At 39.7% G+C, this 13,400-nt stretch overlaps 1 protein-coding gene across 12 annotated transcripts in view; it reads left to right on the top strand.

Annotated features, from left to right (window-relative positions):
• Positions 1-11,328, top strand: part of GPATCH2L (G-patch domain containing 2 like) — a 37,806-nt gene extending 26,478 nt beyond the window's left edge. For 7 of the 12 annotated variants that reach the window (XM_080345660.1, XM_080345661.1, XM_080345656.1 and 4 more), the window contains 2 exons: positions 4,085-4,176; positions 9,571-11,328. In XM_080345660.1, coding sequence (XP_080201786.1) covers positions 4,085-4,176; positions 9,571-9,743 — 265 coding nt within the window. In that variant the 3' untranslated portion in view covers positions 9,744-11,328. Of the gene's footprint in view, positions 1-4,084; positions 4,177-6,132; positions 6,203-6,572; positions 6,750-9,570 lie in introns of those variants that run through there. The other 5 variants (XM_080345664.1, XM_080345666.1, XM_080345658.1 and 2 more) reach the window with 3 other exon arrangements.
• Positions 11,329-13,400: the final 2,072 nt, after the last annotated feature.

Below are 13,400 nucleotides of genomic sequence, written 5' to 3'. Positions count from 1 at the left end.
TCTTCTCAGAGACCTCCATTGTGAGACTGAGGTGGTTTTGTACCCCAAATTTTGAGAGAGTGGACACCACTTTACAATCTAGACTTTTCTTCACAGATAGTGAAGGCTTCAGGCGCCTGGTGCTGTTCAGTAAGGTTCTTTGTGGGCTGGTGTCTGCTTATGCTCTCTATTGCCTCCCACAGATTGTACTGCCAGTCCAAATTTTCTGTTGAAACCCTGTGATATATGTAAAATAGTGGCAAGCTCCTGTGACTCTATAGTCCAGCACATGGTCACCTTGAAATGTAGGAGTGAGATAGGAGTCCAGTGTATGCAATTATAGTTCATTTAAAAATATATAAATAAAGTCATAGAACACATATGTGGAAAAGAAAAGAAAGGAAGTGTTACCTCTGGCAAATTAGAGACAGCAATGCATCTCAGCTTTCTGCATAGCAAAGCCCACTTTTTCACCACTGTGACCTGCATGCAGATGCATGTATCTTAAGTACTGTTAAGAAGACAACAGAAAGCCGTATTTCCTGGATAATTCCTTTAGCTTGTGATTTAAAAAAACAAACAAACAAAACTCTGTCAGAAAGACACTGCAGACTTTTTTCATATAAAACCATTTTTTTCTAAAAGTATGTTATTTTTCATTCACTTAACTCCTGGCAGTGAGAGGCTGCAGTGTGAGTTGGATATATTGCAGCCAGCAGTGTATCTGCACTTTGGATCCTGCGTTTTCTCTCCAGGTGTGTTCTGCTTTTTCTTTTCCCAGGTTAGAATTTTGGTCCTCTCTAGACTGTAAACTAGATTTTCACAGCAGTCTCTTGTTACCTGGCAGATCCAACTGTGACTGAGCACTGTGACTTTTTTTAATGATTAGCCAGCCATAGTCCAAATGTGACCAGGTAATTATTTTCTTATTACTGTTTGTGCAGTGTTGAAGCAAGTATAGAAACCTAGCGGAAGAGGTTGAAAGCCACTAAGGATAGAGTAAGTACCGTTCTAGTCTCTCAGTTTAGGCCCAGATCTTTCATCCCACAAAGCTCTGTGCCTCAGACTTCTTCACAGAGAGGCTTGTGACAACACACGAATGTGCATTTTCTGTCAGCCTTTCATCTCAACCCTGTTCTTTTCTACTTCAGAGTTATTTTTAAACTGTTCAGAAGAGTTGCTAAAATTCACCTTTGGCAGAAAAAAAACAATTCATGGTTGCAGCCTGTCAGGGAGTTTTTCACAGTTTCTGGTTCAGCCTGTCCACTGCAATGTTTTATGCTGAGCATACCCATGATCTGACTTTTCCTGGTTGTGGTGTTTCTAGGAGTCTGCTGTTAAGCTGGGATCCAGCAATTCTATTCTTTTACCAATATAGTAGCTGTATGTGAGCTAACTTTTAGAAATTTAGATTGAAAAGTGTAATATCTACCAAAATATGCGTACTCCATAAATTATACCTCAGAAGCCCTTTTGGTCCATTTCTCAATGAGGATTATCATCCCTGCGTGCATTCTTCTGCTCCTCTCTCAAGGTACTTAAAGCCTGGAGATTCCCTGTATGCAGATTTATGGTGCCTGTAAAGTGCACCAGCCACTTGAAACTGACGCTTTTACCACCAGGTCAGTCAGAGCCAGTGAGTAATCAATAGGTTCCTGATTTACTAACTGAAGCGTGGGTGATCAATAAGGGATAAACCTGAATGAAATACATGTTAGAGAGACAATTTATGACCTCTGAGCCTTTGTGTGTTAGAGACAGGGCTGCTAAATGCAGCATCCTTGTTATTAGTCTCCAGCTGGAGTATGATTTGCCTTTACTTTCACTACAAGAAGGGATTTTGAGATTCTCATATTCCGTTTTCTTTTTTCTTTCCTCCTTTTTTTTTTTTTTAACCCCCTGGGTAATCGTGAGGTTAGGTTACATGCGTGTGAGCATGGAGCTGAGAGCCAGGAGCTCTTCTTTGAAATCCAACATTTGTGAACTGGGAAAAATAGCATAAAATCTCTTGGAAATGGTCATGTGTACTTCTTTCTTAGTGATTCTCCACCAAGGATCTGCTGACTGATGTTGGTGTAAGATCATAAAATTAAAAAGGGAACGTTATTATTATGTGATAAAATGAATTGGATTATTATATGTAATTAGTCATTTAGTTAATAATCTCATACTATGTCACTGATGCAACATAAAAAAACTGAAGTTCCACTTGATTGAGACTGTCTTTTCCTTGCGCTACGTGTGCCTAGATGTTTCAGAATATGTGGTAAATCTGTGCTAAAATACTATATAACCACTACCATAGTCATGTACAAAAGCAGTTTTTAGCATATGCGAAGTCGCTTAGAGGTTAGTCACTTATGTGTAGGAACACAAGATCTGCGTATGCAGTCTCTAGGTGTGCTGGTGTTTTTGAAAGCCTTCACTTTATGTTTTCAGGAGACTTCTGTGTCTGGTTATATTAATATGCATTCCAAGATTTGAAAAGTTTGCTGTCAATGAAACTTAGCATAACTTAATTTCTGAAACTATTTCTTAGTGTCAGATTTAAATGGCAGATCTTGTAAATTGATTGTAGAACTTCTGAATTTTAGTTGAGAAGATGGAACAGTAGATATTTCTTGTTTCATGGTTCTGCATTTCTTGCAGGTAAGTAGGTAGACCCAACAGCATTCAAACAATTTATAATTTTGGTTGGCATAGGAATTTTTTTGTGCTCCATACACTGTTCTGTATAACTACAACAACACGTTTTGGTTTTGCATAAATTCAGTGTCTAAAATGGTATCTATTATAAATATGCTGCTTTTTTTAAAGTAGATTTTGGCCTGGAAATATGAAGCCATGAACTTTTCCTTTTGTTATCTGTAAAATATTTCAGTACTTGATAAATGTGTTCGTTAACTTTCAGGATTTTTTAAAAAATCAAAATAATAAGCTTTTAACCACTTATTCATCAAAATTTATATGGTTCCAATCTTTACACCATATAAGCACCTCACAATCTTTAGTGGGTTTTATTTGCCCTGGCATTCTGAATTTTGCACTTTGGATCTGATGCAGAGAGTGACCAAGGAACTTGCCAAAGAAACTCTGTTACCTCAGACAAAGCAGGGATTTGAACGCAACATCATTGCTAAATTATGTATTTGTATTCATTATGGACTGTATTTGAGAAAGTTTTCTGGTCTGCTGCCAAGACTGGCTTTGCTGAATGAAACTTCTTCCTATGTCTAGAACTTGGAGGACTGCTCAGTTCAAACCAGTACTAATAATGCAGGTTGCTTCTTAATTGGCAAGTGGTTAAACTGGAGTGGTCATCAGTAGGCATCTGACTTGATCATTGATATGACTGGGACAGATTTTGCCTTTCAGCCAGTTTACAGGTGCAGCAAGGCTGTATAACTATAAACCAGATTCAGCTGTTTTCACAGCACTTTGATAAGGGAATTATGATTTTGAAAATGCATGAGACAGTTTGGCATTCCTAACTTTGTGAACTTACTACTGTAGTGGAAACAATATGCGTGGATGTTTGAAATGTAGGTACATTCTACGATGACTACAGTACTAAATAGGTTGCAATATAATTTCTGAGTAAGGCAGAAGATATCACCTTATATCATTAAAGAGCAATCTTGCAAACATTTGTTATGCTTGTACAGAAGTAATGGTAGGACATGTGTTGTATCACTGCTTGATCACATCTTATACAACGAGTTACTTTAAACTTAATACAAAACTAGTTCTTTTAAAGCAGGGGTGTCAAAGTCGTTTTCACTGGGGGCTGCATCAGCCACGCGGTTACCTTCAAAGGGCCAAATGTAATCTTAGGACTGTGTAAATGTATAAAATTACACTGCTTTAAAGGCTAAGAAATAATTATTCTTCTGAGCAGTTTATGTGCATGAGCTCTTAAAAAAACTGGGAATATAACAGTATATTAACAAAGAATGTGAACCAGACTTCCCTGAGAAGGTATTTATTTGTGTCACCTACTAGTTAAGAAGTGGATGGGAAGGTGGGAGTTGGAGGGAGATTTGCCATAGTCTTACAGGAAGGTAATACTTGGAACAGAGTTTAATTTGATTTAATTTCTCTATAGGCAAGCAAATGTACACCTGGGACCACCATGTTCAAGGGACATCAAGAGGAAACGAAAGCCAGCTGCAGCCTCCATGTCCAGCCCAACATCAGGTAACCTGAATTTATCTGTGTGCTTGTATTTCTAGTTGTGTCCCTCTTGATTAATGTGCCAGAGTCACAGTAGTCAAAACCAGCATTATCTACATTAGAAACTAATGAAACATGTGTGAGAGAAATAATATCATGTGCTTTTGCATAGCATCAAAAGCTGCCTACTAAACAATCTTTGATGATACAGCTGTGGTAAGTTAATATAATTTACAATGTTTCGCTGTACCGGGGGTAATAATCTGCTTCTTCTTAAGGTGTTCTTTCCATAGTTCCTAAATTAGTACATAGTAATAAAGAGATTATCAGTATACACAAAGTGTTCCTTCAGTGTTGGCTGACATTAGCTGGTGGCTCTGGTGCCCTTTTTCAGGATGTTTCTAGACACTTTCACAAGAGTGGAAATCTGGCAATTTTTGTGTCATCCCTGGCTGAGACCTGTGACTTGTCTTACTCTTGTGGATGAAAATAGTAATTTTTTTCTCACACTGGGGATCACAGAATGTTAGTGATTGGAAGGGACCTCGAAAGATCATCCAGTCCAATCCCCAGCCAGAGCAGGAACACCTAGATGAGGTTACACAGGAACATGTCCAGGCAGGTTTTGAATGTCTGCAGCGAAGGAGATTCCACAACCCCCCTGGGCAGCCTGTTCCAGTGCTCTGTCACCCTCACTGAGAAGAAGTTTCTTCTCAAATTTAAGTGGAACCTTTTGTGTTCCAGTTTGAACCCATTACCCCTTGTCCTATCATTGGTTGACACCGACAAGAGCCTGGCTCCATCCTCAAGACACTGGGATGTACTGATTAAAGTGCTGGTTTATTTTCATGTGGCATATTTCTAGAAAGTGATTGATTACCCATCAGAATCTGAAAAAAAAATTCATCTGCAGAACACAGAGGGTTTAGAAGGCATTTTCTGGCCTTTCACCATACCCCCTCTTGAAATATTTTGCCTACTAGCAAGCAACCCATGTTCTTCCAACTAGCTTATTAAAAAAACGTTGTAATGCAGTAACAGGGTGGTGGGTAATCTGATGTGAAAAATGGTAATGTGAAAACAGTGGTGATGAAAACTGATGATGAATAGGAGGAATGAAGTTCAGATTTCTTCCTCGGGCTGGTGGATAGACAGTAGAATAATGGAGTAGGGAAGAAAGTTGTGCTAGCTCTCCAGGCCACAGGTCTGGATTACAGACTGTCTGAAAGGTCCTGTATTAAAAAAAGTAAGAGAAAATAATATTAAATTAATAATATAATGATTCAGGCTTCTGTAGTGAAAGACTTAGTGAAATTATCTGTCTGTAGCCACAGAATTTTAGTTCTGGGATGCTAGGTATTCTTGGTATGAATGCTGGTGTCTCACTGCCCCCTGTTACCTACCTGCCCATTTATTTATTGTTCAGAGGGTATTCCGTACAGCATTGCTGGTCGCTTTCTATAGGGAGAGTTTCTGTTTCTATGCCTACAGCTTTCAAAATACTATGTAATTTGTACTTACTTGGCTGGGCAAATTGTTAAATCTTCATCTGTCTTCATCTGAAATGTAACTCAGTATTGGAAAATAGCACAGAGGTTTGAAAGGTGTGGTTTTGTTGTTTTGATTTTTTTTTTTTTATTCGATTGTTTTGTTTTTTGTTTTTGTGTTGTGTGAGGTTTTGTGTGTGTGTGTCTGTGTTTTTGGTTTTTTTATCCCTAGGGATGAGGGCAAGGAAATCAGATATATATTACAAAAAAAGGAAGGAGATTATAGTTACTAGAATCCAGACAGGATACTTGTGCTGGTCATCAAGAGAAGTGCTGCAAGGTCTTTAATGGTCAGAAATGGTAAAGATCTTTTCCTTAGCCACTGTTTAGAAATATCTCCAACAAAGTTAACAGCTGTGGGTGGGATTTGCTACAATACTGAGCTGCGGAAAGAACATTTTGTGATTGGGTAACTGAAACTGACTTTCTACAGCAGTCTCCCAGTTGCAGCTGGAGCACAACATGGGCATGTAACTGAGAAACTTCTGAAAACTCTCTCCAAGGTGATGTGCTGTGGAATTACTAATGCCTATAGAAATACATAGGATTACTCTGCAATAATGTAGAGTTAACTGAAGACTCTTGTGCTTGTTAGACATTGATGAGATAGATACAGATTTTTCTCCCTTGACATGCATTTACTCACTCCTATGTAAATGTTTTATACTGGGGTTCCCCTGTACCTGAGGAATCATGGCAGCCTCATTTTCTCACTACAGAGGCATTTTATGTTTGTGGTATTTTACTGCAAAAGATCCAACACAGGTAAACCAGAACAGCCTGTCACCTGTAGGCACTCAGAGTGCTGGATTTCTTCACCTTTAAATAGCTCCTTAGTTGAGTCCAACTGCTTTCGTCTCACTTGTTGACCAGGTCCTGCTTCAGTGATCTCCTTTTTTGCAACCCGAGTGCCCCATGGAGGTGAAGGACACAGCCTGAGCTGGCTCCATCAGTCAGCAGAACAAATGGACTTGCTCTGCCGAACATCGGGCCATCTCAGATTCCACCTCTTTTATAGAGATGAGTGATGAAGAGGGGCTCGTTCCGCTTTGCCGCTGTATTAATACACATCAGGGGCCAGCTCCCGGCACTAAATCACGCTGCTGCATACATCTGTTATCGGACTCCTCACCAGTGTGATGAACAAGACTGCAGATAGAGGCTTCCTCATGTCATTCTTTATAGGATTTTCCTAAAAGAATAAATAGCTCAAATCTCTGCCAACACTCTCCCCTGTCATTGTGATGAATTTAGCTTCTTTCTTAAACATGCAGCTACAAATCTTCCTCTGTTGCCTCACCCCCCATTCCATCCACAGAAAGTTTTGGCTTGAATTTGCCTGAAATCAGGAAATGCTAATAAACGGCTTATGAGATGTGGATGCTGCCTCCCTTCTAGCTGTAGGAATGAGAGAAGGGAGCTAGAGATACTGCTTATTGGGAAGCCAAGCAAACTAAGTTTATTCCATGTCTTCTCACGTACTCTCGTGAATGTTTATGGATTCTAGTAAAACATCTTTTGTCAGAGATTCTTGTATGAACATCCAAAACCAGGCATTACTAGAGTGGAAGTGCGTGGGTCTCCATTGTATTGTCATGGGATTAAACTTCTGGTATTAGTCCTGCCCTTTGAAGCTAACTGACCTAAATACCATAACTGAACTATCTGTTTGAAGAATAGCATTTTGGAAAAAGGCTTGGCTGTTGAGAACAACAAAAAGTGGTTGGAAAACTCAGAATTCATTTGCACTTCAGGAAGTGACTGTTGTCAGAATTAAGTTGGGCAAACTTATCCAAATGTTGAGAGAGCTTGAAAATGAAAGTTAGTGCTTTCCACACTACACAATTGAGCAGTGTGTGAGCCCTAAAGCAGGAGGCTTTTACCAGGTAAGAACAAAAGTCTGGCTGGTGTAGTTTGGCAGTAAAATCGGGGAGAAGTAAGACTGGTTGGATTAGACCAGAACTTCATCCAACTCAGTGACCAACAGCCAGTGCCCAGGGAGGAAGAAAGTCTGTAGTGATAAAGGTCCTTTGAACTTTCAGTGATCTAACACTTAAGGGCTTCGAAAGGCACAGAGGTGTCCTTGTGTTTAGTTACTTTCCATTGCAGTGCAATAGATGCGGAATAATGTCCTTGGTGGCACAGTAGAACCTGTCTGAGAAATATGATATAAAATGTTATTCTTCTGGTAGTTATTCTCTGGTTTGAAAGGGATCAAATGAAGACTGTGGTCCCTGTCTTCTATTTGGCCACAAATATAGATGTTTGTGAAATGAATGGTGAAAAATTGTCCAGCTTTACATTCATGTTTTTAATGTTTATGTGGTCCAGTCCCCTATATATGTAGCAGTGCACATGGTAACTGGCATCCTATTCAGGTATTATGGTGAGTTTGGGGTAAAAATCTGCATAAATAGACTTCTGGTTACCTTGGCATGTATTCACATTTGGCTTGTGAAAATAATAATTCCTAAAAGGTGCCAGTTAGCAGTCTCTGAAACTGCTAGTGAGAGAACAGTCTGATGAGTAGTAGCAATTTGGTGAGTTTTTCTTCTCCTCTTTCTTGCTTTGTCATGGCGTGATGGTACCCAGGAGCAAGCAGCCTGTTTCAGTCCTTGCTTTTTTTCTTTTTATGAGCAAAGATGGAGAGCCTGAGCGGGGAGGCTGCTAGCAAAGGGCCCATAGTGTAGTATTGGTGGTGATTCCTAGTTTAAGGACTTTGATGTAGATTTTTTGCCTCTTTCATATGACCTTCAGATGGAAGAAGTGGATGGGCTAGATGTAAAATATACAATGTAATGTTATCAGCTGTGTTGTTGTGGTGGTATGGGAATGACTCACTGTTTTGGATGTACAGAAGCAGGATTTTTGGGGTTCCCAGATCTACTGAGTGCAGAACTTCAAGCACTGAACCAGCTTTTTATTTAAACTTCAAAGCAATCAGTCCTCTAGTTGAGGCTTGTTATGGCTTCTTTATCCTCATCCACTACAGAGCAGCAGAAGCAACTTGTAATAAAAACACACAAACAACTATTGCCTGTTGTGAGAATACAATGAGAGATTTTTTTTGTACTGAAGCAGTTACTTGTTCAAAAAATTCTGGTTGCCCCAAAGACTTGTGTGGCAATTACTCTTTTTTATCCAGCCCTCTTCTGCTTGTGAAGGTCAAGCGATTAGTGATACTGAGAAGGGAAGCAAACTCCCTTATCTCCAGGCTTTTGACAATCTTTCTGGAATTTTGGGTGACTTTTGGGTTGAGCTATGGATCTGCACATCTCTCTTGCTAATTATAGCCTGTCCCATTTTGAAGCCATAGTTGTATTGAGAAAATGAGAATGTATTCCAACCTAGCTTAGCAAGTAGCTTCTTATAATATGGTGATTTACTATATTGGATATATGTGGAGGTTCTTACTGAGTAAGGACGAATGGGATGTTTTCCTCTTTATCTGACATTTGCAACCTGAAATTTGCTGAGCCTTTGGGGACTTCAAAATTCTTAGATACAGGGTTAGTTGAGTCTTTGCGAAGAGATCATGTTATCTTCAGTTCAGTGATTATGAATTGATTCGGTTTAAGTATGGGACAACTAAAGCTCTTGATTTTCAACGGGAACTTTGAGTAAGGGATCTAGTTAGTGGGCTGGGAACTTGGGAGTTCCAAATGTAAGACTTATTAGGCAAAGTTGTTAGTGCTGTCAAGAACCTATACTTCAAAGGAATTTCATGGGGGAACTTTTAGGAACTTAGTAAATAACACCTTCATATAAGAAATTATATATTGAGGCATTTGCCATGAGGTCCCTTGTTCTAACCTTTTTATTGTCCTTCTCTCTTCCTCTGTTCCCCCTTTCCTGCAATTTTTTATTCCAGCAACTTCATCTGTCCACATGGATGCAGCAGAGTCAGAGCTACCAGCAGCACCATCCCTGAGATCCCAGAACTCTGAGTGGACAGGGAAGCCACCAGCAGCTGAGAAAGCCACTATTGCTGCCTCCAGTAACTTTTTTAAAATGCCACCAGAGAAGAGCCCTGGATACGGCTGAAAGAACACATTGCAACTGTAAAAGCTTGCTGGATTTTGGAAGTGTTTGACTCTGGTGTGTGTCTTCTCCAAACATCTTGTTTGGCAGTAGCAATATCTTCAGTATTGGTGCATGATGCGTGCCATCATCCAGACTGATCTGCGTGCCCCGCATACTTAAATCATGTTTGTGAATCTGTGTTTTAAAAAAGGTAATCAGTGTTGGGACCGCAGTGGTTTTTTTAAAAATGTTCTTGTTATTGCTGTATTTATTATGCATTCATCTCCTTCCCTGATGCCCTGATGTGCTGGGTCATGTACAGATTCTTTTGGGTTTTCAGATCTTTATTCATGTCCTGGACATGTTGCTTGTTTGTGCATTTGGTGTTTTTGGGGTGAAAGTCCTCCTGCCGCTCAGGGAGGCAAAACACTCCCCCTGCTTTCTTCCAGGCCAGAAGGATTTCTTGGCTGGGGAATGAGGGGGGAATGCAAACAAGTTGAAACACAGAACCTGAATTCTGTATTAGCAGAATGCTTTCAGGCCATGTGCTAATGGACTCGAATCATGTTGCTTCCAGCAAAGCAAATACAGTGCTTGTCCATTCGGCAGTTGCCATTGGCTCACTGGTAGCATGACCCACTAGACTTTTTTCTTTCTCCCTTATTCTGAATGTATTTGGTCTTGCTTGTGTATTGCATGTTCTTTCCTAAATGTCCTACTGGATAAGGATTTGGGGAGAACTACTTGGACATAAGTGTGCAAGCTGGTGTCCTGAAAGGAACCTGGATCTGTGAATATCCTTGAAGTATGGCAGATGATATACAAAACTTCAGTTTCTTGGTGTATAAATTAAAAAATGACAGTGTTTCTAAAGGATGCTTGCCATTGAAGTTAAAGTGCCATTGAACAAAAAGCCATTTAAAATATAACCTGAGTTCAGGGCATTCTGGGTATCAATCAGACCACTTCTGTCTCATGGTTTCCCTCCCTTGAAGAAGTATTGTCTGCTATATCTGCTGGAGGCGTCTCCACCTACAGATGATTGTACTTTACTCTGCAACATACACAAAAGAGATTCTCTGCTCTTCATAGCACTTCCACTTGGTCCCCTGTTATGTCTATGTTGCAAATATATGCATAGTGTTTTTTTTTCTCTCTTTTCTTGAATTCTTGATCACACTTCAGTTACTTTTCTTGAATTACTCTGTCTAGAGCTTATTTTGGGGTATGTTTTTAGAATATATACCTGTATAGCGTATGTCAAGGAACAGGTGACCTCACGGCTGCTTAAGTCCTTTAAAAACAGGATATACTTGTATGCATAAAACTCCTTTCGCTTTCCTCACCGGATGGAACTTTCCAGACAGGACGGTTTAAGCTTGTGAAATTCATTTTGAATGTTGCAGTTAGTGCGGTTAGCACTTTTAAATAGATAGCAAAATTTACATGTTTTTAGTGGTTTTGCAGTGTTCTGTACTCTGTTATAAATCAAATAGCTGATGGACAGATTTGATTGTGAGGATATAAAACAGTGATTTATATTTAACTGTGTATTAAAATGTTAAATGGTCATAACATACAGAAAACACAAATTGAATGACTCACTAAATCACGATTGACAAATACAGTTACGTTACAGACACATTGCCCATGTCTGATCCCTTAATACCTACTTATTCTTGGGGAGAGACCCAAATTGGATTTATATTTCGCAGCCCAAGCAGACTGTCTTATCTGTCCATGTAAATCCCTCTCAAAACCTTTTTTTTTTTTTTGCTGGTACATTTTAGTACTATTTAGAACAGGGAAAGCCTTTTTACCTTGCTGATGGACTCCAGAGGTCAGTTTGGTTTATGGGGCAAGCTGCAAGGGTTTTGTGGAGAGTGTTCCTGTTTTTAAAGTGGTCATTGGATTGTCTTATTTTGAAGTTATTATGAGCAGTGGTGCTTAAGAGCACAGGAAGCTCAGCACTAGCGGCCTGTAATCTAGAACGCACAGAGAGCAGGTAAACCTGAAGAGCAGTAGCTTGACTGGCTAGTGCTCGTGAACACAGTGAAGGGAAAAGGTGGTCACATTCTCCTGACAATCTGCAGATAAATTTTAGGATTGAAAGCCTTGTAACCTAACTTGCAGGCTGGTTTAGTGACAGGGAGTGGTTCCTTGAAAGAGCATTTGCGCAATTGAGTATTTTCAGTCCCATGAAGGTCCTTCACAACCTCTGTTGGTTTGAGTCTGTTCAACAGACTTACTCAGATTACTGAATGTTCAGCTAAAATTTTAAATTTTGACTTTTGTGTTCCCCTTTTGAAAACCAATTCTGATACATCTTGCTACATTCTGAGTATTGTTCAGGGTCATTCTGTTTCTTCTGTCATGTCAGGACAGTTTTAAAACTTATATAAGAAAGGTATTTGAGGTGTTAGTGATCAACAGCCTTCATCTCGCTCACTGCAGCAGAGGGGGTGTTGCCAGACTTCACATGATTTTTCTCTGGGGGTAGGGAAAGATAACTTATCAGATTTTCCTATTGAGGTCAGTAGCACTGTTCATTTGGTTAAGCCCTTACTTAGGTTGTAAGCTCCTAGGAGGTTTTCCTTGCCTTTAAAGGTTGAATGTACCTGTGGCAGTACTGAAGAGTAACTGTGGCAGACCTTGTCTTGGTGAGCCACACTTCTTGCTGTAGCAGCTATCTGGAAGTGCCAGGAGACTAAAGTTCTTGCAGCTGCCCTGTCTTTTCTGTTTTTATGTTAGAAAGTCAGGCTCTCAACCAAATTTGATTCTCCTGAGTGATAGACAAGCCAAATTAATCATATATCTTGTTATTCCAGGGTATTTAGCAAAATTCATCTTCAGACTTCAGTAGCTTGATGCAGATTTGAATATTTGCAGCATTCTTAGATGAGTGAACTGGGTACGTTGTTTTGTCTCTTTTCCTCTAAAGCAGATTCCTTAGAACTCATGCTGTACTTGCACAATACCCTCACTGAAGGACACAGTGCTTCAGGTGTTGATTGCTTGAGTAGAAAGGAATAATACCCTGTTTCACTGGAAATAAGCCCTAGCATGATTTTTCAGGATTTTTGAGGATGCTTGAAATATAAGCCCTACTCCAAAAAGAAGCCCTAGTTACAGTTCATTTTAAAAGCCAATTTTAAATAGTGTCCAGACAGCTATACATGTAAAAATGTAAGCATCTTTTGGAGCAAAAATTAAAATAAGACCCTGTCTTATTTTCAGGGAAACAGGGTAGTGGTAATGTGCCTTGATTTGGTAGCAGTGCTTCTCCTATTATGTGATTATTGCTTCAAAGAGACACATATCTGAGGAAGCTCCCTCATATTCCACTTCTTGTCCACCAGGACTCCCCGGTCTTTTTCTAGGTTTGTCTTCTCTCCTCGTCCTTGTGGGAGACTTCAGCTTCACAGGTATCAACTGGGAGTACCATATTGCTGTCACAAGCAAGTCTGGGAAATTCCTGAAGTATGTTGAAGATAATTGCTTGTCACAAGTACTCAGTGAGCCAAGTAGGTAAGATGCCCTCCTAGAGTTGTTTTTTGTGAATAGAGGAGGACTTGGTACTGTCTTGATCACAGTAATCACAAAATTGTTCAGTTAAAAATTTTTGATGTAAGGAGAAAAATTGGTAGCAGAGTTGCTACCCTGGATTTCAAGAGAGCT

The sequence above is a fragment of the Nesoenas mayeri genome (assembly GCF_963082525.1).
Source record: "Nesoenas mayeri genome assembly, chromosome: 5".
Taxonomy (NCBI): Eukaryota; Metazoa; Chordata; class Aves; order Columbiformes; family Columbidae; genus Nesoenas; species Nesoenas mayeri.
Note: the sequence above shows the minus strand (reverse complement) of the source record. Positions and strands in the feature narration are given on the sequence as shown.